Source organism: Coturnix japonica, chromosome 2 (assembly GCF_001577835.2).
Source record: "Coturnix japonica isolate 7356 chromosome 2, Coturnix japonica 2.1, whole genome shotgun sequence".
Taxonomy (NCBI): Eukaryota; Metazoa; Chordata; class Aves; order Galliformes; family Phasianidae; genus Coturnix; species Coturnix japonica.
In genome coordinates this window covers 53,781,262-53,808,044 of record NC_029517.1, presented here as the reverse complement: position 1 = coordinate 53,808,044, position 26,783 = coordinate 53,781,262, and the positions used below count along the sequence as shown (strand labels likewise).

The 26,783-nt window shown below is 37.5% G+C and overlaps 1 protein-coding gene across 1 annotated transcript in view; it reads left to right on the top strand.

Moving 5' to 3' along the window:
• DNAH5 (dynein axonemal heavy chain 5) overlaps positions 1-26,783 on the top strand; it is a 116,677-nt gene that overhangs the window by 991 nt on the left and 88,903 nt on the right. The window contains exons 3-13 of the mRNA XM_032442468.1: positions 324-413; positions 2,038-2,354; positions 16,439-16,573; positions 18,392-18,476; positions 19,881-20,038; positions 21,663-21,884; positions 22,439-22,576; positions 23,832-24,008; positions 24,350-24,463; positions 25,652-25,759; positions 26,439-26,561. Of these exons, the coding sequence (XP_032298359.1) occupies positions 2,196-2,354; positions 16,439-16,573; positions 18,392-18,476; positions 19,881-20,038; positions 21,663-21,884; positions 22,439-22,576; positions 23,832-24,008; positions 24,350-24,463; positions 25,652-25,759; positions 26,439-26,561 (1,419 nt within the window). The 5' untranslated portion in view covers positions 324-413; positions 2,038-2,195. The remainder of the gene's footprint in view (positions 1-323; positions 414-2,037; positions 2,355-16,438; positions 16,574-18,391; positions 18,477-19,880; positions 20,039-21,662; positions 21,885-22,438; positions 22,577-23,831; positions 24,009-24,349; positions 24,464-25,651; positions 25,760-26,438; positions 26,562-26,783) is intronic.

Genomic DNA, 26,783 nt, shown 5'->3' with positions numbered 1-26,783 from the left:
CATAGGTAAAGGTATCATCACTGTTATCATTAAGATATCACTAAATTTCTTTTTTTTTTTTTCATGGCCACAGTACATGGATAGAAAAACAGCTGTTGTAACTGAACACTTGTACCGTCAAGGAAAGAGTAGATTTTGGACTTGTGGTCATGGTGACAGAGACAGAAAGCAAATTAGGATTTAGAGCCTCTTCCACCTAGAATTAGATGTATTCGAGTGTTTGGGACTATCTCTCCCTCTAGTGGTCGGTTTATATAAAAACATGAAAACTACGATTATTCTCATTTTATTTTTATTATTTTATTTTATTTATTTTTTCTCAGGGCTTCAGATAGAGGCAAACAAATTGATTTTTTTACTTCGCTGGATTCAAGCAAAAAGGGTAATGAAAAACAGGATAAGATTTGAAAGTTGTGAGTATCTTAAAAGCTTAATAGATTTAAATGTCAAAGGCTGTCTTGAGTTTGCTTAGACACACGAGCAAGAGTGTGATGTCTGAACAATCCTTTCATTCAACCCAGAATTAGTAAAGCAACATCTGGAACGTTGCTTTTTTTCCTAGAAATTAAAATTGGAACAAAAAATATTTCTATGCTTAAACCTTTTCTGTAGGTAATAGCTGTCAAACATGTGCAACAAGCTTCAGTTATAGAAATGTGTGATAGCAATTATCTCAGTGAAATAGACTCCTATTTTTGAAAGCATCAACACTGTGCATAGATAAACAGCCTGGCATCCATTTACAAGGACATCAATAATTCACCGGATGAGAAAAGAGCAGTGGTTGTTGTTTACCTTGATTCTACTGTCCCACTTTGGTTATGGGACTGTCTCCTCTAAGATATTCACAAATTAATGAAGTATAGGCTAGATAAACTCAAACTGAGATGGACAGGAAAATAGTAGAGTTGCCAAGCTCAGCTTGTTGTGGTCAGCAGCACAAAATCCAAGTGAAAAACTGTCAAAAGTGGTATACTCCAGGAGTCGAATATAATTTAACCTCTTCATCAGTGGTCTAAATGATGAGACCCTCAGTGAATGTGTGGATGATACAAATCTGGAAGGGATAAGGTGTCTATGCCATCCTTCAAGGGGCCCTCAACAAGTTGGAGGTAGGACCCAACAGGAATTACCTAAAGTTCAACAAAAGGATATATGAAATTCTGCACCTGAGGAGAAATAATGCCACACACAGTTCAGGGACTGACCAACTCTAAAGCAACTTTGAAGATATGGACTTGTTGTTCCTGGTGGGCTATAAGCCAGAAGTATGCTCTTGAAGTAAAAATCACCACCTGCATCACAGACCGCATTAGGAATAACACTTCCTGCAAGTCAAGGGACATGATCCTTCCATTTGACTCACACATAGTGAGGCTACATCTGGAATATCATGTCCATTTCTTGGCTCCCTAGAGCAGGAGAAACATGAACATAGTGGAATAAGTGAAGCAATGGCCACAAAGATGATTAATGGACTGGAGCACCTGTAATATGCAGAGAGGCTAGGAAAGTTGGGACTGCTCAGGCTGGTGAAGGGAAGGTTCAGAGGGATCCTATCAATGTGTATAAACCCAAAGTAGACATGACCAGGCTCTTTTCAGTGGTGCCCAGGAACAGGACCAGAGGCTTTCTCAAAGAACCTTAGTTTTCTCTCTCTCTCTCTCTCTCTCTCTCTCTCTCTCTCTCTCTCTTTTTTTCTTTCTTTCTTTTTTTTTTTTTCCCTTCTGAATCTATTGACTCTTAGTTTTCAGCTGTTGTGTGGACATGGAATCCAGGTGAGCAAAAGCTGCTAATGCCTCAGTGTCAAGTTGCACATAATTAGCCTTCTGTTCATGTATATTTAATCTCAGCTTTCTGCACTGTTGCTCATTTCCTGTAGTGTACCACTCTAATTTCTTCCTCCTATCAAGATGTTGATGGGAAGGTGATCTCCTCGTCCACCCCTTTGTTTACAGACACGCTTGGTTTATAGATAGGCAATTAACAGATTGCTCTGTGTAACCAGGTGTCAGCGATCTTTATTTTCACTTGTAGGTTATGGGAGACAAACAGCAGCACAGCATGGAAAGCCGGGTCGCCACGCAGTGATGGCGGCCTCAATCCCGCCCACCGCGGAGCTGCGGCCCTTTGGGGTCGACAGGGGGCGGCGGTGGCAGCGGCAGAGCCCCTCGCCATAGCAACGGCAGCGGGCGATGGCGGCGGCGGGGCAGCACCGGAGGCGACGGCTGGGTACGGTCGCCTCAACCTCGGACCGGCTCCTTCCCGGGGTGCAGACCCCAGTGGGGTCTGTCTGCCGCCACGAGGCTCCCGGCTTGGCCACGACGCCGCTGGAGAGCGGCAAGGAGGTGCAGGTGCGGGGTGAGGGAGGAAAACAAACGGGGTCCCGTGGGCTGCCCCGGGGCACGGTGTGTAGAGGTCTCCTGGTCGTGATGGTGAGGGGGTCATGTCAGCGTCTGAAGTGGAAGATGAAGTTTGCATCCCTGTTCACATTGCGTGTATTCTGCTCTCCCGTGCTCGTTCCGTATAGCTTAGCAGCTACTAGGTACCTGCTTGTGTTTCCCGAGATAGCTGTGGTTTGATAAAAGAAGGTTAGAGGAGGTGACTTCCGTGGTGCCATCTCTCTGAGAAGTTATCTCTGTAATAAAATTCACAAGCTGTTATAAACCAGACAAAATTTCTCTTGGGCAGCTCTTGGCAATAGTTGATGATGAGACTTCAGGTGTAAGACCTAAGCTGCAGCCCTCACACGAGGAGGGAAAGGGGCTGCTTCAGGGGGCTGCTGGGAAAAGAGAATATGATGTGGAGCATCTCTCCTATGGAGAAAGCTTGAGAGAGTTGGTCATGTTTAGCTTGGAGAAGAGAAGGCTCCTGGGAGACCTCACTGATGCCTTCCAGTACTCAAAGTACTTGCATGTAGTTCCCAGTGTTGAGGGATGGTTGGAATCCCTTAGATTCCCATAATATTACAGCAATACAAATACACCTCACTTAATTTTTACAGTAATTCCAGGATGAATCCAAACACTGACTGGCTAATGTTTCTGTACAACTGCAAAAATCACAAGATAAACTAATAAAAAGTTACACTTTGATCATAGCATTATTTGGCTGAAAATCTGACTGTCTCATTTTCTTTTTGCTTTCATGGATATTTAGCTGTGGGATTATATAGTCATTTTTTATTTTGACTTCAGTGTACAGTCTGATTATATTTAACATTTAATGCCTTCGTGGTCTGGAGACTTTTGTTCAGATGTGTTTCAGCAGTTATACCATAGCAGGTCTTTCCTAAGAATAATCCCATATTCAGCAATGTACACCAAACTTAATAGGGAAGAAAGCTGCATGATTTGTGACTTTCTGAGGACACATGCAAAGAAGCANAAAAAATGTGTGCAAAGACAGACCATATCTTTAAATATGCAATGAAAATAAATACTTTTATTTATTTATTTGACTTATCTCTCTGTGGGAGGTAATTCTGTCTCTCTAATCTCGTATGGCCCCACCTGGAGTACTGAATCCAGTTCTGGGGCTCCCAGTGCAAGGACATGGAGCTGTTGGAGTGGGTCCAGAGGAGGGCCACGAAGATAATCGGAGGGCTGGAGCATCTCCTATATAGGGATAGGCTGAGAGAGCTGGAGCTCTTCTGCCTGGAGAAGAGAAGGCTTTGGGGGACCTCATAGGGGCCTTCCTGTACCTGAAGAAGGCCTAAAGGAAAGCTGGGGAGAGGCTTTTTATAAGAGTACATTGCAACAGGATGAGGAGAAATGGCTTTAAACTGGAAGAGGGTAGATTTAGACATCAGACCGGTAGATTAGATATCAGGAAGAAATTCTTTACTTTGAGGGTGGTGAGACACTGGAACAGGTTGTCCAGAGAGTTTGTGGATGCCCCCTCCCTGGAAACACTCAAGGCCAGGCTGGATAGGGCTTCGAGAGCTTGGTCTAGAGGGAGGTGTCCCTGCCTATAGCAGGGAGTTGGAACTAGTTGATCTTAAATGTCCCTTCCAACCCAAACCATTCTATGATTCTACACTGTGTTTCTCTGATTGTTACATGGTCTGCTTTGCCTAATGTGAGTGAGTGTGTCTAATGTGTTAGATGCTTAGCTAGCATCCAGGTCTCCAACATAAGATATGGTTATCTTGTCATGAGCTCACCTTTGTAAGCTCAGTGCAGCTGTGAGTGGACTATTAAAAAGAAAATTAGATCAATTTAGTTCAACGGTGTCTGAACAACCTTTTCAGTGCAGAAGAACTGCTGAGTTCACGCAGTGGAAAAGCCTGAATTCAGCACATGTAATTAACATCATCAATATGGCGTTATTGCTTATGAAAGGGACATAAAAATTCCATTGATGAAATTATTTCACTTCTGTATGCACTTGTCTGAGATTCCAGTGCTGGCAACTAAGTCTGAGTTGCCTGGCCAGCATCAAGTGGTCTTGTCTGGTTGCCACTGATAGTTGGGCAAAGTGATAAGCCTTTTTTTTGGTAGTTCTATGAAAAACAAACTATTCAAATAGGCATTTTGTTATTAATAACAAGTTACTCACAAGCTGTTATATATCAATTTTTGTATTATCTTACATGAGTTGCATAGTAGCAAAAAATTAGACAAGTTTTAATTTTTATAAATGTGTCTGTAAGTATCATCTGTGTTTGGTGGGTTTGATGCCACCTTAGACTTAGAAGGGAGAGAAAAAATAACACATGATCCGATGTTAAGTCCTAGAGACCCATACTTAGAGCCACAAAGAGTGGCTAACTCTTAGATTGTGAGATGCTTAAGTAGTTGTGGAGCAGAGACATGATCCAAAACACAGTCCTACCAGTTCTTCAGGTCTTGGATGTACAGATGATGTGCTGTCTCTCTGATACCCGTGAGAGTGGGAAAGCAAAAGCAACATTTCTGTAAGACACAATTGTTCACATTGATATCGCCTGCTGAAAGCCCATTGGAGAGAATGTTATCTCCAAACACGAAGAAGATAGAACCGAAATGCTACTTGGCTTAACACTATATGCTATACAAATAATTAGCAATTATTTACAATAAAAATGGTCTTTTTCCTTGAAGCTAAATACTTTGTTTAAAATACTTAAATTCTGCAAATTGTGGAAATAAAATGTTACACGGCTTTCTAGAAAATATAAACAAACAGCATTTCTTAGCATCAAACAGTTGACCCCACATGGCATAAAGACAAAGCAATCTATGGGAGTACAGCACTACAGCTTCTGTTTTACTGATCAAGAAGTTGAAATTTTAGCTCTAGGAAGGATAAGGATATACATACTTTGTTTCTGGCACTGTACTGACTTGTCTGCATATCGTAGAGTGAGAAAATCAATTCTTATAGAGAAATGATGATAAAAAGCACATCTTGAGATTCCTGTGGAAAGAAAGTATGCTTAGATTGGATTGGGAATGGATACATATTTTCACTGCTATGTAGTGTAGCAATATGTTACTCTGAGGTAGAGGGATGAAGAAGCTAGCATGAACAAATACATGTGGAATAGAGATGGAACACTGTTCTAATCTGAAGAACCATGATATAAAGCAAACAAGGCCTGAAGGAAAAGCTTTTAAAGGAACTGAGTTGATACTATAACTCAAAGACTTTGCAAAATAACCTCAAGCTAGAGGAATTTTTACAATACAACTTTGACTGATGCAATTTCCATAGCATTCTAATTGGAAGCTAATGAGCATATATATTAGAAATTTGTTTTAGAAAACTAAAACTCAAATTTGTTAATTTGTGTAATTATGAAATCTGGTAGAGTTGTTGGTAACCATCATTCTAATACAGTAATTCTCAACATAATTTTTGTCATCATGGACCAACTAGTGTAGTACTTTCTGCTGTGTAGAGTACAGATAGGTTCATTCAGAGTTCAAGTGTTTTTCTTATTCTGGATCTCTTTTCACAGTAGTTAAAGTAAATCTAACTTTCATCCATTCCTCCAGCAGGAGCCCTCAAGGACTGTAAAGTAGCTGCATACCTTGAGAGCTCAACTTAAAGATTGAGCTGACTGTACTGAAACCAACAAAGGAGCACAGAAATTCAGTGTGAGTTTCAGCACTGTAATTCCTTCTTAGACTTGTTAGAAGGTCATAATCTTGCATATTAATGTTATATCTGTGCCTGTGAACAAGAAGAATGTTCATAACAAATTGGGAATTATCTTCTCTTAAATTCCTTATGACTTGGAAGTATCTGTCATGATGCTTTGAACTACTGCTGTTGTAGCAGTGAAATTATATTTTTATATAAAAATGTAGAAAGAATGGATGGCTGTACTGCAGAACATGTCATCTGATGCGAGATAATATATTGTGAGCACTGCAAGTGCATTTGTAGTGAGCTAAGTGGGCAGATTGCACCGTGCTCCATCAAGAGGGATAAGCAAGCTTCAGTAAAGTATTTGTGACAGCTAGTATCTAACAAAAGTGGCCAAAGTCTGGGGACTGAAGTTGCAAATGAGAGCACATTTAGATGCTATAGAATCTGAATTTGCAGTTTTTTTACAGCTAATTACTGGAGATAAATTTATTGAAAGCACTCTTTTGTTGACTTTGAAATACAAATAAATAGATGCACCTTCCCTTTCTGTGGAAGAGAAATGCCTTGCAGAACAATGAAGACAGGAACTGCATCCCCCACATCCACAATATTGTCCGTTCCAGAACTCATGACATGACCTCTGTATCGATTGCTGGCAAGTTTCTTAGAAACATGTCAAAGAAATAGTGTCATAATCTCAGATATTACAGCCATGTTGCAGAATTTTGGTGTAGAAGCTTCTAGTAGCTGCATAGATATCACACAGTAGGTCAGAATTAGATGCTTTGTTGTTTCAGTATTTTTTCTTCCTTTAATAGTTTCAATATTGTTTTTTTTTTTAATTTCCTTTTCTGGTGAGTTTTACCGTGACCCACTGACATGTAAATTAATATGTGAATGGAATCCTGAATGGGTTGAACAGATTAGCTGATCCACGGCTGTGGAGAGGTAGGCCAGAGCACAACTCAGACTTATAGAACCAGATATTTGGTGGCTGACACACTTTCAGTGTTGCTCTTTGAATCTGCTGTTCTGGTAGTGCTAGTTACCCATCAGTGTGGGAATAACTGCTTGTACTAAAATTAGATGTAATTTAGACTTTTTAAAATGAACAAGGAAAACTCTTTCTTAGAGGTCAACAGGAATGTTGACGACATTTTTATTCTGCTCTGCAGGCAGCCTCTGTCATATGCTCTGAGGATGCAGGGCTTCTGGCATTTTATCAAGTGAGTATATTGATTGAAACCACATGCTTTTCAATGGCTACTAGCTTTTCCTCAGGCTGGTTTTAAAAACTCCCCTCTTGTCCTCTTTTTCAAGGGTCAGAGATTCCTAAACATGCTTCTTTCACAGCCATTCAATTTCAGCTGTGTCTCCAGCTTCCAATGATTCTGGACCTTGTTTCTCTCTCAATCTTCAATTACATGTTGAGGATTTATCCTTCTCATTAGACAGTGCTACCTGAGGTAGCAAGGACATTTGAGCAGTGTTAGGGGTGCTTGAAGAACATGATGGGTACAACATCCAAGAATAACTGATAGTAGGAAAGGGCAGAGAGGGTGAGAGATTCTGTAGCTCCTCAAAATGGAAAACGTATTACTTGCCTGAAATCTGTCTGTCCCTCAGAATGGTTTATTTTATGAAATATCTTTGCTGTAGTGGCTGCCAATCTGATAGTTTGAATTAGGATGTTTGGCTTTTACCAAATAATTACTATCTATTCCTGTAAATAGGAGTTTATTTTGGGTATTGATATGCTTCTGTCTATTTAAGTATTCAGTATTTTTTACAGCATTTTAAATTGAGTTTTATTTTCTTAGCAGCGCAGGAAATAGGCAGACAGAGCCTGGAGAACTAAGGTCTTGCGTAAAGCAAAACAGGGAATTACACTCATTCTTCCTACATGATAGTTAAATTCTGCCTGTTCAGCAGCAAGATGATGTTATTTACCTTAGCCATATCTTTTATCAAACAAGTAGGTTGAAGAGATATTCTAATTCAGTAGAAATTGTATTTTTCAGCAATCATCAACTCCATATGTCGAAGCTTTGGTTTTGTTCAACAAAGCAGCTTAAAAATCATTGTCTCAGTTAAAGGTATTGAAACCTCAGCTTGTTTGACTTTTAAAGAAGCTCAAGTGCATTAAGAAAGTCTACCGTGAGCTTTGCTTGGTTTCATTGCAGTTATATTAAAATAGTACAGCAGAGAATGATAGGCTTTTCTTTAAGTTCCCCCACTTTTATTCAGTGTGGGTAATTATATGTGATTTATAAGTGATCACGTCCATAAAAGACAATTTTGTATTTCAGTTTTCAAATATTACCATGGCTCTGTTTCGTGGTCTTTGAAAAATAGCATAAATATAATGTGCACTTAAGGCTCTCAGCCACGAGATGGCATCTAATTACCCATAATGAAAGAAAACTCGCTGCTGGAGCTCTGCCTTATAATGCCATCAAAAAAATCTTGGCACAGTGAAATGAACTTTCATAATTTATCAGCTAATATGAGAACTTAATGTTCTGAAAGACATGTAATGGCACATTGAGAACCAAAACAATGACTGCCAACCACCAAAAAAGATTTCTTCGTGTCACATCCTGTGTGACCAACCTGAATATTTTCTATGACAAGATTACTGACTGTATGGAGAAAGGGAAGGCAATAGTTATTCTCTGTCCTAACTCTAGCAAGGTGTCTGATGTGGTATCCCTTAGCATCCTTAAAGTCAACTGGTAATATAAGTGCTAATTGCCTGATAATTTAGGTGGAAAACTGGATGGCATGTAGGCTCTAGGTGGTACCAAGCCAAGTTGATTGCCACTTACTAGTGGTCTCTCAGGGATGATACTGAAGCTCATGTTGTTTTGTGCATTTAAAAGTTAATTATGGGACAGAGCACAGCGTGACTCTGTTGGTGATACCAAACTGCAGGAGAGGCTGATGTACTGAAAAGCATGGCTGCTAGACAGACTTGAGAATGGACTTAGAGAAACCTCAAGAAATTCAACATAAGCAAATGCTGAGTTCTGCAGTTAGGATGGAATAATCTTGTATGACAATGCATGTCAGCGATCAACTTGCTATATATCAGATTTACAGAGAAGGGCTCGCCTTGAACATGAGCCAATAGTGCTCATGTTCACCTTGCAGCAATTGTGGTCTTGCACTTTGGCCACAATAACCCCATGCAGTGCTGTAGGCTTGAGGCTGAGTGGCTGGAGGACTGTGAAAAGGAAAGGGACCTGGGGGTGTTGGTTGATGCTCAGCTGAACATGAACCAGCAGTGAGGCCAAGAGGGCCAACAGCATCCTGGCTTGCATTAGAAATAATGTGACCAGCAGGAGCAGGAAGATAGTCATCCCCCTGTAATCAGCACTGGTGAGGTTGTACATTTGAGTATTGTGTTCAGTTCTGGGCCCCTTCTGGCAAGACAGACATTGAGGCCCTGGCATTTGTCCAGGGAAGGGCAACAAAACTGGTGAGGGGTCTGGAGCACAAGTCTTATGAGGAGCGGCTGAGGGAGCTGGGATTGTTTAGTCTGGAGAAGAGGAGGCTCAGGGAAGACCTCATTGCACTCTACAGCTTCCTGAAGGGAGGTTGTGATGAGGAGGGGTTTGGCCTCTTCTCCCAGGCAGCAAACAGGACCCGAGGAAATGGCCGCAAATTGTACCAGAGGAGGTTTAGATTAGACGTAAGGGAAAATTTTTCTCTCAGAGTGGTCAGGCACTGGAATGGCTGCCCAGGGAGGTGGTGGAGTCACCGTCCCTGAAAGTGTTCAAGAGGTGTCTGGATGAGATGAGGAGCTATGGGAGATGGTTTAGTAGCTGTGTCAGTAATGGCGATGGGTTGGACTAGATGATCTTGTAGGTCCTTTCCAACCTTGTGATTCTATGATTCTGTGAATCTATGAAAGGTGCCACAGGCTGGGGTGAAGCAGCCAATGGGTTGATAAAGTGTGTTATGATCTGGATACTGGAGTGAATGATATATGAGAAGATGTTGAGAGAACTGGATTTGTTCTGCATTAGGGAGAAAGGAGTAAGTATTCCAGTCTAAAGCCCTTTCATTGCAGAGTACAGACCCAGTTGGACTTTTAATGAAGATGCAGGGTAATAGGAGTCAACAAGACATAAGCTGGGATACAAGAGATATCACTTAGATATGTGAGAGTGGTCTTTAAATTGGATGGTAAGATACTGCTAAAGTGATTGCAAAATCTCCATCCTTAGATCTATTAAAAACTCAACTGCATACTTCTCTCAGCTACCCCCTCTAATTGTACTTTCTTTGTGTAGGAGACTGGATTATATGCCTTACAGATATCCTAATGTTCTTTGTGTTTCTTTAACTTAGCTGCTGTGGCCTTACATCATTTTATGAAAAAGTTCCACTTTCTTAGATTCTTCTTTGAGAGATGTTTTTCTTGGGATATATTCTCCTGATGCAAGTTCAGACTGTTGGGCAGAGTTTTCACATTAGAAATCATATACATAACATATGAAATAAAATAATTCTTCACTGTTCTCAAATATATCCAGGAATGAACTCATTGTGTAATATTTAATAACATACTTAATTTTAAGAGGGACTGTAAAGAGTTTAGAGAATGAATGTTTATTTTTACACGAAGTGCAATTCTTTTAGGTTTTTCTCTTTCAAATATATCTATGTAACTATCAATGTGTAAAATCTGATTTGACTGTGGATGAGGAAAATTGCACAGAAAATCAGGTAATGCAAGGAAAATAGCTTTTTTTATTAGAATGTTATCAAATGATTGTAAATGTGATTTACATTGATATTAGTATAGGCAATAAAATTTTGGAGCATTCTAAGCCTGAATTAGCTGTTAGGAAAAAAAAAAAAAAAGCCTTATTGTACCTGATGTTGGATGATTATCTTGTTTTTCTTGCATTTTTCATGACATTGCATTTGGATTCTGTCACTGAAGTGGAAAAAAATTAAAGCTTTTTTGAGAAGAAAAGCCCCAGTGTTCGTTACTGAAGAAAAACAGTTTCATTAAGCACCCACTGTACAACTGAAAAATAACTGAGACTGAGTGTGCTTGTATAAAAACTATAAATAAAAACTTGGTAGTTTAGTAGTCTGTAGGTAATAGCTATTTGAAAACTGCTTGACTGCTGTTGCTATATATTTAAACAGTCACCTGTGACAAGGAAACAAAGATGTCTGTTGACGTGAGGATTACTTAAGAAGGCTAAACACAAATCAGATATTGACTTTTGCAAATGGTTATGTTGCCCTTGAGCATGATGAATTGTATTGAGTGGTGTTTATATATAAACAATATCACCTTAACGACGCTGAGGTTGGTAGCAGTGCTTTTCAACTGCAGATCCACAGGCAGTATATTCTCTAGTTTCTAAGTTCAGTCTTCAAGTAACTTAAATGCATGTTAGGACTGAATTAAGGAGGAAAAAAAATGATGCAGAGCTAAGCTTAGTAATTGTTAACTTTTTAGGTCTTTACTGTATTTTTTAGGTCTTTTTTGGTGTTCCTGCAGAACAGGAATGAAACAAATATGAACAAAAGGCTGGGGGGAGAGTGCAAACTGATGAATGAATAATCTTATATCATAGCTTAAGGCTTATGTGGAAAATAGATGTTTGTATTAAATAGTACAATGTTTAGAGCTGGAAGAAAGCAACTTTGGAAGCAGAGCATTGGAAGAGTTATAAAGGTAAGGAAAACAACTGTGGATTAGGTCCAGACTAGTAATGATGCAGCTTGAGTAAATGCTTGAATTGGGGTGGAGGGTCTGTTTAAACATATGTTTTAAAATACTATAAGTGGATGGTATTTCATAAAACACTCTAATTACACTTTGTTTTTGAAAGCAAAATACAGCATTTGGGATAGGTGTATGTCAGAGGTTTCTTTTGTTTATCTAGTCTTGTAAATGGATCAACCAGTCTGATAAGTTAATTGGTAGGATATCAACCAAGGCTTAGTTGCACAATTTTTTTGGAAAGGCAAGTTTGCACTTAACGGTATTTGTACACAAATTGCTCCAAAAGTAATACCTGCTATTTATTTCCTTGGAAACTACAACAGATACAGAGAACACAGTAACACTATTTGATAGAGCAAATTCTTAGCTACAAAACACTATTTTTCAACATAGTCACCAAAATTAGCTATGCTTTTTCATCAGTCATGAACAGGAACCTGCATGCTACACTTGTAAAAATCTGTACCAAGGGAAGTGATCCACTGTTGCTGTTGCTACTGCTGAAATGCACCACCCACAGCCTCACTGCACTCACATCCACTGTTTGGTCTCCATAAATGTTCAGTGGTGACACTTCTTTTGCATGGAGGAATTCAATGACATTGAGTCTTTTCTCCATCTGCACTTCCATGTAACATACCATTCTGTTGGACTGCCCCTCTGCTGCCATTTGTCACATGGCAACAAAATGTAATGATTGAAAAGTTCAATCTCTTCTGCCGTACCACCAATATCTGCTTCTGACATCATAGACGAATGTAATAAAATAGTAGGCAGTTAATTTCAGAACAGCCCTTGTACATTTAGTATTGGTACCTAAATCTTCTGACTGTCTCGGTGGTCAGGTAGTGTTATAAATTTACCACTGTTTTAATACAAGTAGTACAACAAACAGTTTCTTGCTGCATTTCACAACAAAGCGAGAGCGGGCTCTGCAACTGAGTGAATTTGATGTTCAGCTTTACTTTTCTTGTCCTTGTAGAAAGGGCATAGAATTTTGAATGCTCATGCAGTGTTTAGAAACAATATAGTTAAGAATAGAAGAATAGAAGGCCCTTGTACTTAATCTTGTAAACCGGTTATTTGAACAAATTCTTCTTGTGCTAATATAATGTTTTAACAAGTGTTGGAAGCTCTGCTTGATATTTTTCATCTAAGGGCCAGTTGAGGAGACTACTTTGATTCTGTAGGGTGCGTGTTTTTTGGAGATGAGAAAATGAGAAGTTGTATCCCTGCAGAAAAGTCAGAGTACTCAGAAATTGTAAGAAAATTGTTTGCAGTTCACTTCTTCTGCAGTGAAATCCATGAGCAATATAAGGCATCTTAACGTGTTGAGGGAGATACAGGGGATTATAATGTTGGCTAAATGCATTCCAGATAAGATAGTAGATTGACAATAGAATTCTCATGTTTTGACTCTTCTACTATTGAACTTTCTGCTGAGGTTCATGTGTTTCTCACCCATAAGACTTGGATCAGAGTAGGCCTAAGTTTAGTAATGCACAATATTCTGACAACCCAATACATCACTTGCTTTTTAAACTGTGTTCAGAAACAAGTTTTAACTTGTACAGATATGGATAGCATACTAAATAGCATTCATGCTAACTATTTAGTGTGTCTGCACACATATCAGTAACTGCACTCTGCATGGAGAGGTTTGCTAGAGTTAGATTCATAGAATATTTTGTTTCTGAGGCTGTTGCTTCAACAGAAGTATTCAAGGTATCTCTGACTTCTAAATTTTTAATCTTCTGCTTAAATATAAATGTGTATATATTCTCATGGTAGTTAGAAAACATTTGTTTTAAAAATTTTAACTTGTTATTCATTTGTTGCTTCAGACTGAGTGTCTGTGACTGAACAAGTGTCAAAATGGACTGCAGAATACCCTCTTTGTTCTGCTTGAGGAGTAGATGCCTACTGAAATCTGTTTCCTGTGCTGAAGTGTTGCTATCTAGATGTTATAAACTGTTGTATAAAGTAGAATCATTAAGGTTGGAAAAGACTGCTAAGATCACCTAGTCTAACCATCCATTCCATCCATCACCACTTTACCCACTAACCCATGTCCCACAGTGCCACATCTACACTTTTCTTGAAAATCTCCAGGTTAAAGCAAGTTACTAATTACAGCTGGACTAATGATCCAGAGGACTTTTTAATTATTTTAACTGCAGAACGCAGTCTGTATAATATAGACTTTGTTACCTTCCTAGGTAAGGGCAAGGAGATGGAGGAGAGAGAAGACCCTACAAATGAAAAGTGGCTGTGTTGCTGTTCTTTAAATGAAGAATTGATGTTAAGCTGTACTATATAAAAACATGGTCAATCCTTCAAGATATTTGAGTGAGAAAGGATTAATCTCTTGGGAATGGAAATCTCACTTCCCCCAGGCAACTAAGCATTATGAATCGGCTTTGCTGTATGACCTTGATCAGCTGATACTCTTCGGGGTTTGCTTCTGCGGGTTACTGTGCATACCAACAATTTCTCACTTAAATGTACAAACAGTAGCATATGGGTGTGAGCAGTGAGCACCTTCAAACCTTGCTCTTTTAGCATTCTCTTAATTTGTGTTCATCTGAAGTATGTAAACATGCATATTTGCTGGAGAACACCTTAACTGAGGAAGAGAAAATATTTTTAGAAGTAGCAGATTATCAAGATATGGAAGCATGACAGACTGTGTGTTCTTAAGCTGTTTTGCAGACAACTATCAGGGAAAAATTACCGGGGAAAAATTTATCAGGGAAAAAAATGTATGTAACTGACATTAATTAGGGAGATATCCACCAGAACAATGCAAACGCCTTACAAAAGTGACACATGATGAACGCAAGTGAATGTCTTAGCTTGTTGAGAACTGTAGCTTTCCTATCTTGTTAATTGTCTGTGTTCTCTAGGGATGGTTAATTGATCTTTTAGAGATTTATGAGGTACTAACAAATGCTTAGACATCAAAATTGCTTAATTCTATGTGAACTTCTATACACAACAATTAAAAGGTATGCTATAGGACTTGGGAGACTGCAATTATAGGATTGAATTAGAAAACATTAGCAGAAGTGAAATTAATGTTGAGATATGATTGTGTAGTTTGAGAAAGTACTCGTGATTTCAGCCTAAATAAACAGCAGCTTGGAGAAGAAGTGGAGGCTGTGAGCACACGAAGGGTTATGAGTATGGGTGGACTATATGAGAGAACTGATAACCTGTGTAAGGTGAATTCTGTTTGCTGCAATGGAACTCTGCTGAAAACACTGCAGAGTACAAAAATTAATTTGACTGTATTTTTAACAAAATAAAAATAATTTTTTGGTGAATTAAAGAGAAACTAATTGGCTTAGTGCTTATACTTTTCTGTGCTCAAAATGTACAGCCAGTTGTGCTAAAGCTGTTGAAATAGCTCTTGTGTGAGCAGATCTGGCTAAGAAATGGTTGCTTTTTCCATTTAATTAGCAGAAAAAAATTAATCCCTTCTTTGAGATATAGGGAAGACCTACGTCTAAAACACAGCTAAAACAGCATAAAATATGTACACAAATTAATGTACTATGCACTCTTCAGGCATATCTGTGTAAGAAATGCTATTTGTATATTTGTCTTTAACCTGGAAAAACATTTCCAGTACATTCAGCATTTATGCATATACCCTTGCAATTATGAGTTTATCAAATATCTGAAAATTCCTTCAGGAAGTAGCAAAGAAATATACATAATGGTATAAAGTGTATTATGCAGGTCCTATTAGCTCTGCAGAAGCCTGCAGATAAATCACTTGTGCATAGTTCTTACACTTACTAGATTTTTGACAGTCACCAAGGAAATAAAGATTGAACTTAATACCAATGGAACATAATTCTAAATTTTTTTTGAATATGAAATTATATTATTTCTTGTAATCCAAAAGCACAATAGTAGCAGTAACTACTTCAGTAGGCTATTTTGTCTACAATATAATGAGGTGTCTTGGATATGGGAATTCAATTTAATTAGAAGAGTAGGCGTACTGCTTGAAATATGGTATAATAGCAATAGTTAAGCGCATTTATAAACACTTGAGTACCTTGGGGCTTGTTGCTGGCTCTACTTCTCATTATATTAAGACATAATGCATGAAATCTTAGCTTCCTCCAGCAGCGTTTATCTTTGTTGGTAAACACTTATGATATCTTCCACAAGTAACAAATAGGGGTCACAATCCCATTTTGATTTGGTGGTGCTATGTGAATAGACTGAAAAACCAAAGCTAATAGCTTGAAGTGTATTGAAGATGACTGGCAGGATAATAGAGCTGTACCTATAAAATACCTTTTTTTTAAAAAAAAAAAAATTATTATTATTATTATTTTTAATTTTCCCTAGAGACTTTCAACAAATGAGTAACAATGTATAAAAGGCCAGTGATATGGATTTTATGATAAATATGATAATAGGACAGGAAATCGTATGCAAAATTGCAATTTATGTTGCAATTTTCAACCACAAGTAAGAAAGACTGCAGTAGTGTTCGTTTTTAAAATTAATTCCAAGATTTTCATTATGTGTGTCTTCAAAATTGTGATTTTTGAGTAACTCAAAGCACTTTATGTTTTACATCAGCAAAAGCTGAAGGAGGAAAGGGAGGCTAAACGTGCTCGGCTGGATGACAGGCACAATTACCTACTGGATATTGTTGCCACCTGCGTGAATCTTGACAAAGCAGAAATAGAAGAAGCTATTCTTGATGGTAACCAGGTAATCTGATTAATTTCCTAAATTAAGCTCAGAAGGTGCTTTAAAATTGATGCTACCATCAAATACTTAGTGAGATAGTTGCCACACTTAGTGGTTTCACAGATGCAGGAGAGTGCTGTCTGTGCTAGGCTACATATTAATGTTGTTTCCACTAGACTGCTACTAGCATTTTTGAGACTATATTGTGAACTAGTTTAGGAAGTTAAATCAGCTGAAAGCTACTTGACAAAATAGACTGGCTAGTGATCCCACCTGTCATGGTTTTGTAATGTTGCAGGGAAGCTGCTTTTTCTTTTTCTTTCCTCTTTCCTCTTTCCTTTTTTTCCTTTTCCTTTCCTTTTCTTTTCCTTTTCCTTTTTTTTTTTTTTTAAGTGATCCATACTGCACATGATGTTATGATGTGGAATATTGACAGCAACATTACAAAACCATGACACCACCAAATACATAAGTGTTTGTGCTGTTACTAGGTAAGTATTACGTGCATTGGAGATGTATTTTGTGATCTGAAAATAAATCACTTTGTTTTTAAACTTAAGTTTTAAAATGTAGGTATTCTAATTTTGGTATGCATATATTGGAAAGATCTGGTGGAAGTCTACAAAGATGGTCAGGAACATAAAGCATGTGAAGTATGAGAAAAGCAAGAACAAGTGATTGAAGGGCTGTCAAGCAGTTGCCTGCAATTGCTTGAAGAGTAGTTATAGGTGGAGCTAAACTGTTCTCAGCAGAGGCAGATCATGTAACTGGGGGCAATAGCCACAAGTTGCAGATTAAGCACTAGGAGATCCTTTTTCCTTGAATGTAAAGTGGCGTGGTAATAGGTTGCCAAGTAGGTTGTGGAGTTTCTGTCCTTGGAGGCTTTTGAGGCTCAGCTTGGGCAAGGATTTGGATGAACAGAGCTATTATTGGCAAAAAATGGTTAGCCTAACAATCTTGCAAGGCCTTTTACAACAATTCTGTGGTTCTGTATGAGGCAGGACAATGAGCTGTGCTGGACACTGTCAACGCAAGTTAAAGCACAGAACTAATTTCAACCTTTTGGCATTTTATCTCTGGTTTGGTTTCCTGAAAAATTATGTTGCCTGAGAATAATTTTTAGATGAAGAAAATATTTCCAGCTGTTATACTTGGAAGATACTCTTGAGTAAAATGTTATTACACTTTTTTTTTTTTAACCAGTTTTATTAGTTGTTTTGCCCTTTCTGGAGAGCTCAGCCAAAATTTCCTGAATATACAGCAATTAACTTTCCTCCAACTCCTGTGTAGCCTATACATGAGATCCCTGGACTGTACAACCATTGCATAGTTCAAGGAAGACTGATGACAGCCTGAAGTGGATGGAGAACTGCAAAATTGGCATGATACTTAAAGTATAAATAAATATAGGCTTTCCCTGTTGCTATGGTATGGAATGTATGCTTTCTGTTTTCAGCTAGTTAGCTGAATGATAGCAAGAATAACATGGGGGAAGGACTTCAGTGAGGTGCTGGTGCACTTTGGCAAATGAAGAAATACCCTCTGTTTGAGAGATGGTGTGCAGCATATGCATAAGTGGTTTCAATAGATAGGAACATGGCCTGACTATGTTCAACTGTGTTCAGCAAGGAAAAAAAAATTGAATGATTCAATTAAGTAGTGTGTGCTAGTACAGGAAAAAGCCTTTTAAGAAGGCAGTAACTGATCCTGGTGCAATGTTAGTACTAGATATTGGTAACATGATATATATTTATAAGCACTTTTAGTTAAAAAATTGAGAACATAAAATTTTTGTAGTAGATATGCCAGGCATAAATACTTTCACATCATCTCAAACAGATAGAGCGCATTGACAAATTCTTGGACCCAGGAGGTCTGCGACATCTGATGTTCTACTATCAAGATGTGGAGGCAGCTGATACAGGTAAAGCCACATAGCGTTTACTGAAACATGTTATGTTTCTTCTGAGTAGATGTGCAAACAAACGAAAACTGCTGATGTTTTTATTAACTGGGGCTTAAGGCTAGTCAAGTTTCGTCACCCAGGAATACCTGTCCTTGCTCATGAAATTAGGACTGATTAATTACTGAAGCTTATTAGTGCACTTCTACATATTGCAAGTATACAACAGTGAGGTATTGCTTTTTGATATTTAAAGGGCAGCTTTCACATAAGGTGAACAGTGACAGGTGCTCTACCCCCTCCCTTCTAGTCAAAACATCTGTTTATCTTGGAAGCTCTCCCCATTTCTTGGCACATGACCATCTACTCACATGATCATGTTACATGACAAACTGCTTTGGGACGCCCCTGTTTAGGGTCACAAGGCCTCTTCTTTCACTTCTGCTCTCATCCCTACCCCTGGACTCCCCATTTTACCATAGTTATAAGGAAGGAGGCCTCCTTATCCCTCACCCTGGAAGCATCTTGTGACCCTTGTAACAAGGACATCCACCCTTTGCTCATGGCTTCTGTCACAGAGCCTCCAGTGCTGTTCCACTGGAACCAGGCAGGGGCCCAGTGGAACTTTAAAGCCTCACTTATTTACAGTGGATGTACAAGAAAAAACATAGCTGTCAACGTGCGTGCTTTAAACTTTCTGGCCCACCCATTCAACTGTCCTAATGTTGGTTTATTGCCAGTCTTTGACATGTCCCAAATGTTCTCCGGCTGCTACCTAAATTTCTTTCAGAAATGCACAGGTAGTACCCACTTTACAGGTCCTTGTTGCTATGGGGCTCATCAGACTGAACAAGGAAGGAGGAGTGGCGCTGTTACATTTTTACCTTGGTTGGATGTTGTCCTTTGCTTACAGATACAAACAACTATTTATAAAAATTATTACAGTGATTCACTGAAAACTAAGTGTATGCATGTATGCATGTGCACATGTGATTTTTTTTCCTATTTTTTTCTGTCTTAGACTTAGGTCTGCAATTTCTTAATGAAAGGCTGTTGATAACAGCTCATTTGAGGTAAACTACATTTGCTGATTATTTATTTATTTATTTATTTAAGCAATAGAGCATTATATGCAACTACACAATGGAGAGGGATTGCTATGGAAGAATACCTTGACCCTGAACCTTTCATTTGAATGAGCAGAAAACAAATAAATGAATAGAAAGAAAAGGCTTTTGATATGAAAATGGAAAAATGAGATGAAATAATCCTAATGGTGCTCTGAGGGCTCTCGTTGCTGTGTACATTCATTGGAAAGTCATGTGGTGAATCACCGAGGGATTGGGACTCATAGATACACAACTTAGGAAGTTTTTCTTTGAATAAATAGTGTTTATAAAATATTTGTTTTATTTCAATCTACAGAGCATTTTAGCTTTCCCGGAATTAACTCTCACTTGACAAAGAAGAGGAAACCTAAAATATTTGTGACAGAGGGGAAGGAAGTTGCTTTAACTGGTGTATGTGTTTTCTTCATTAGATCTAGTGTTCTAAAAGCCATCACAGTTGAGAATATCTATCAGGTGAGAGTTAGTAACTACTGTTCTTTGTGCAAAATTGTTCTTGTTGAAAATTGTTTTTCATCTTAGCATATAACTTGACAGCTTTTTACATGGTTAAATGAGCAAAATGACAGTTAGTCTACATTAAATGCAGAGCAAAATGGAGGGGAATGGAAGAACTAACACTGTGCAGTGGCAGCAACTTTAAGTGTATCATTGTGAAGAAATAATGCTACGACAATTTGTGATCATCCAAGATGACAAAAAGTAATTGATCAACACCTAAGCATCAGGATTTTTAAGCTTCTATACTAAACAAACAAAAATGCTTTTATCTTTATGAATGTATAAACAAGTTATACACAAGCAACTTTTTACTGGTGAAATTCTCATTAAATCTATGCCAGTCCAATATGAATAAAGCTGAATCAAGTGCAGTACAAGTTATCCTAGCAGTAGGGAGCACAGAATAAAATGTAGAGGATCCAATACTTGTAGAAGAACTAATCAGAGTGCTAAAATAAGAATGATGAGTTAAATGAGAATTTAATGTTCTGCTAAACTTTGTACATGCTTCTAAATGGAAACTGGTACAACTGCTAAGCCAGCAAGTTTTAACTTCCTCCATCTTTTAGGAAAATCTTTTTATGTTATTTTTACCCAAGTAGGCAAGAACTGTAAGAGCAGAGGCTGGATAAGTTGGCTGTTATCACTGGATTTTTATTTGATATCTATCTATCTGTATTTGAATTTTTATAGTTGACTTAATCTTTTTGGTAGTTCTGATTGATCTGACTTGGGTTTTTACTCAATCATATACTTTCTAACATTTAAAGATTTTTGCTTTAATAATGCTTCCAAGCTGATAATTGCATCTGAATTCTGCAGCAGAGTTCTTCACAATTAATTATATAGCCCTTAATGATAATAAATAATACCTTAAATCTAGGGAAGACAAGTTGAACAGTAAAAAAGATAAGTCTGAAGAAACATCTAATGTATGACACTTTAATACATTTTGTTTCATGTCAAATTATGTTGCTGAAAAATTCCTGTGCTACCTTCTGATAAAGAGAAAATAGTTGGCAGATTAATGTGGTTTACCTTAGAAATCTTCCGAGTCTTCTTCCGAATGTCTAAAAAGCAAATATTTGGTGAATTGTTCTCTCTCTAGGTGGGTAGATGTATTTTTCCTAGACCATAACTTTTGAGCAACTGAAAATCAGAAGCAACTGTAGTTTTGAATTCTTTTGGTATCTGTAATATATTTGTTATATATTTCTATATAGGTACATACATATATGTAAAAATATATTGTTCAAAAATATAACCTGGATAGCTTTACATAAGGCAGACTGCAATCCTTTTGCTCCTCCATGTAGCCTGAATTTTATAAACAGAGGACTCATATATTTTGGAAGTTTCTTCAGTTTTATGATAAAATATGACCCTCTGCAAATCTTGCAGGCCATTCTGGGTAGAATTCTTGTTGTTACTGCATGAAATGGTAGCAAACTTACACATTCTTATGATTTTTGAGACGCTTAAGCAGTAGAACTGGGAAAAAAGAACAACAACAACAACAAAAACCCATGCAGACAAAATGTTATTTTTTATTTTAATATTTACTTCATGTCTTTTACAGGAAGTAAATTTTAACATGATGGATGTAGGCCGAGATGGCTTACTGAAAAGCATTGAGCAGCTGATACTAGAAATCTTCATTCCAGCCTTACAAATTACGGATTATGGCTGGGTTGGACTTGGTGAACATCAACAAAATGACAGTATTAAGAAAGAGTTCCTCATTTCCCTTCAATCTTTTGTTAATGTGCTCTCAGGAACTCAGCAAAGTCTGCTGGAGAAGGTAATATATTCAAGCAGCAGCTAGGAAACAATCTAGGCGTGAAATGTCTTGATCTGGAGTTCTTGAATTTACTGTTTTTGTAGAATGCTTGTAAAATTGCTTTTGTTAAACTGGTGAAAAGAAACAATGTTTCTAAATATTGTTTGTTGTTGTCAGTAACTTGATATAGGTGGATCCCTGTTTTTAACATCTGTGGAAGTTTATGGCTTTAACAATTCTGCAGCTGCTTCTTTTTTTTTTTTTTTTTTTCATTCTGGTGCCAGTTCTTTTGAGCTTTTCACTTCTTCAGTGGCCTTTCGTATACCAAGACAATTAACATAAAACAGTTATTTCAACTGTTAAGTCTTAGTGAAGGAAATGACAAGGAAGCACAGCTGCTGGGTTGGTGAGTTGATCTGATTCTGGAGTTCACTTCTGGGCCCAAAACAGTTTACTTTAAATTGAAGTGAGAAGATTAAGTGAGATACTCCAAGAAAGAAAACCAATCTTTGTGTAAAGTTCCTGAGTTGTCACAAATATTTCAGCATTCTGGTTTTCCTTAACTTGTGTTGTAGATCAGTCTGAAGAAATGTGAAACTTATGATCTGAAAAGTCTGAAAGGGCCTGCAGATTATCTGATGGTTGCCAACAGCACAGAAGATCTTGAGAGAATAGAAGCCTGCATGAAAGGATGGACCAAACAGATTCAACAGGTAATACACTGGACAGAAGTGAAATATAAATATATATGTATGTTACCAGATGTTGAAGTTAAGTTATCCTGTTGGCATATAGCTAGCTATCTTTCTATAAAGATAAATGTGATTAATCCCTATATCATAATTTCTTGTTGGCATGTTTTTTGTGTTTTCTTTTCTAAATTACAATATTAGAAAGAGCATCTATTTTTTATATGCAAAATGCAGGTTTTTTTGGAGGCTTAGTTCCCTGTAATTGCTAATTGCCTCATCCATGCATTGATGAAATCTCTTCACGTGGTTAAAAGTATTGTAAGGTCAGCGTACTTTTTAGAAGTGCCAATAAAATTAAAAAGTAGATTTCTTTGTATGTATATATAGAAGTCCTAGTTATTTTCTGCTTCTTGAGGGAAAGGAAAGCCTTTTCTACAATAAGAGACATGAAGAGACATGAGCAAGCAGAGCATCACCTATATTTAAGCTTATAATAACTTATTAATATAGACTTTTTCCCACATTGTCTTGTTTTCCAAGGGACTTGAATATACATTTCTTCTTATGAGCATGGCTTCATCCTTTATTAACAAATTATTGTAAGAAACACTTTACTGAGTCAAACTAAAGGTACTTTACTTTATAAACCAATGCCATCTCTCTGGAAATGGGTAAAAGTTGATGCTGGAGAAGTTAAGATTACCATGATGGAAAGATAATATATAATAAATGGGAAATGCTCACTGATGTTGAGGGCTCACAGTAAACTCCACAAAGGAGTCATCTTCAGAGAAAGAGATTCTTCCCCAGTGGCAGTCAGACCTTAAATGGGATCTAGCAGGAGTGCAGCCTGGCTTCTGGTAGCACAGGTGAATTACCTTCACCTGTGCTACCGCAGCTGACTCATTGCTTGCAAATGAGAGGTTCAGGCTGTGATCAACAGTTTCCCATACTATTCAGATTAGCCAAGAAATCAAAGTAGAAAACAATTTTTTCATTCCTAGTGGATTTAATGGTCAAAATCATGCTATGAAACCAGCTATGTAGATTATTTGCAGAAAATTTCTTTAACAGCATTCTTGAGATACTTCAAACTCAAAAAACTCAATCCAAAAGAAGGCCAGACAAAATTAAAGGGCTAAGTATATTAGATGGTGGCTAGGCTAGGTAATTTATCACAGGAGTTAATACTGAGAATTAAATTATGAATTAAACCACACTATCCATACATATAAAAGTATTAGTATCAATCGCTAATATTATTGTATGATAAAAGATTCTTGCAGAAAATGACCAGTTGAGGAAGGAAGCTGACAACCTTGGACCACGAGCAGAGCTTGATTACTGGAAAAAAAGATTATCTAAATTCGCCTACCTTATGGATCAACTGAAGAGCCCGGATGTGAAAGCAGTGCTTGGAGTACTCATTGCTGCTAAGTCCAAGCTGCTGAAGGTTTCTGTTTTGCATTGTGACTGATGTAAAGACTAGAAATGTTCTACGTAATCTACTTCAATTTGGAAATGTATATAATATTGCTGGTGGACAAAATACTGAAGTATCTTTGACTTTTGTTTTCCTCTGCCTTCTGTGTTCACCAATTTAAATATACAAAGTTCAAATCTAGTTTATTTTCTTGTAAATGACTGGGAACTCCCTTTGTCTGAAGTGCAAGATCTGTGCTTTCAAATTAATTTAAAGATTAATGACAAAGAAATCTCCAAATTACATGGTCAAAATAGTATTTCTGAAATATGTTATTTAAAATTATTATTCTTCAAACTTTCTATTCTTAGAATTGGAGAGCACTGGACATTCGCATCACAGATGCAGTAAATGAGGCTAAAGATAATGTGAGATATCTCTATTCCCTGGAAAAACATTGTGACCCATTGTACAACACTGACCCTGTAAGCAAAACATTTAAAATCTTTTCATTAATCTCTGGAGACAACTGAAATGAACACAGTTTGTCATTTATAGAATCGGTCTAGATATTGCATAGCTAAATAGCAGTTTAGTTACACATATTCAGTTTAGACTGTTCAGATATGCTAAAAAGTTGACTAATGAGCTAATTATAAAAGATTTCAGTCTAATGAAGAAACTGGATTCTGTGCTATGGGATAAAGTAAAATATTTGAAAATTAAAAAAATCAACAAACACACCAAAACACTCTGTAGAAGATAATGGTTGTGTTTTCCTCTTTGCATTGGTGGACAGGTTATACTTATGCTAACACTTTTATATAACGCTTATATACATTATGCAAGCATAATGTTGTAAATATAGAGTACAAGATAGGAGGAAGGATTTTCATGATTGTATTAATCACTGTAGTAGGTGGCAAGTGGTTGCTTTTATTAAAATTATTTATGTAACTATGTACGTCTTGCTAATCAGAGAAATATGATGGGAAGCTCTGAAGATTGAATGCTTTGACTGCCCATCTAACTCGCTTTCTTTTTTTCCGAAGTGAAATTGCCTCTGAACAGTACTCTTGGGCAACCCTCATGTGTCTCATGATGCAGTCTATTTATTTCCCATTGTGGCATAATGATAAAACTATTTTGCATTGATGATTCCAAGTCCAGTATTAGAGGTTCACTAATGAAAGACTGGTGTGCTAAAGATACAGAACAAAGCAGAAATAGACATGCTTGCTACTGGCACTGAGCAGAGCCTGTTTAATTTTACCTGCTTTGTGCTCCCCATTGCAGATTTTGTTATAAATACCAGTACTGTGAGAAAATTGTTCAGTCCTTGAGAGACCATGAGGCTTAATGCAATGTTCATTAATTTGGAACAGGCCTTTGTCAGTGTTATATTAATATTATTATACTTACATTATTTATATTTGTCTCATTGGCTGGAGTTCTTCCAGCCAGCTGATGACAAAATTATTTTCTTCAAATTGAACTTGTAGAGGTGGGGAGGGTAGGACAGGATTCACTGCAGGAGAGGCCCAGGGAAACAGGGTCAGACACATTAGGAATACAGTGTTTATAACTATCTTGGATTCTCTAAACAGATGTTGAGCTAATGTATGGTAACAGAAATATTTTGCTAAGTTCAGATGCTGTGTGATTCTTTGCAGGTGTCCATGGTGGATGCTATTCCAGGGCTTATACATGCAATTAAAATGATTCAGAGTGTCTCCCTGTATTACAATACCTCTGAAAAGATCTCCTCATTGTTTGTGAAGGTAGGTGCAGACAGTGTGAATGAGAGGGAATACAAAGGTAAAATGCAATTAAAGAGCTAGTCTGTTAGTCAGTATAATGCTATTTTTTGAATGTAGAGAAATTTGGAAATAATGATAAACCTTTGAAGTTAGAACCTAGTTCAGTAGGAATGATTTGAAATTGTAAGAACTATCTCATGCTACTTGAAAATCAGGGCTAATCTCAACCCTGACATGGGCAGATCTGAGGAACTTTTTTATGCAAATGATTTTTCCTACAATAAACTATGCTTTGCAGAAGTGCTTATATTAACATAACCTTTATACTCCCATCTCCTTTGCACTGCATGAATTAAGAACTAGAGTTGGAGGGACAACTTCTTTTATTATCACGGTCTCATGGGCCTTTGGTTTACCTTTTCTTTCAGAAGAGCCAAAATCTTACAAAGTTTTACTCTAAGTGCCATTTTAATGTTGTTACAAAGTGTTTGGGTTTAGGATGGGTGTAGCTAACCAATGACACAGTAGAAGTGTAGTAATCTACAGTCTGGGTACTGCAAGGAAGGCATCTGGTCTGTGTTACTGGTGTTTGGTATTGCTAATTTGTGGGTCTTAGGCCAATGGAGAAAGAGGTATGGAAAGACACTGAAAGAAGTGCTTTGTCTTGAAGTGATTTTTCACAAGGTTAAAACTGTTTTAGGTCACCACTCAGATGATCACAGCATGTAAATCTTATATCACAAACAATGATAGTGCCACTATCTGGGATCAACCTCCGGACAGAGTTATGGAAAAACTACATGCAGCCATTCGGCTTAAACAGGTAGGTAGACAGGTCAGGAGAAAAACAGAATATAAAGTGTGATTTAAGTGAGCATGATTAGCAAAACTATTAATTTCATACAAGGAAGGAATGTTATCATGAAGGAAAATTAAGCAATATCCTTTGACACTGGGTTGTTTTTGTTAGAGGTAATGGAAAATTTAGTCCAGTGTCTGATGATCTCTGGAAACAGGATTTCCATGCTTAAACGAACTTAACTAT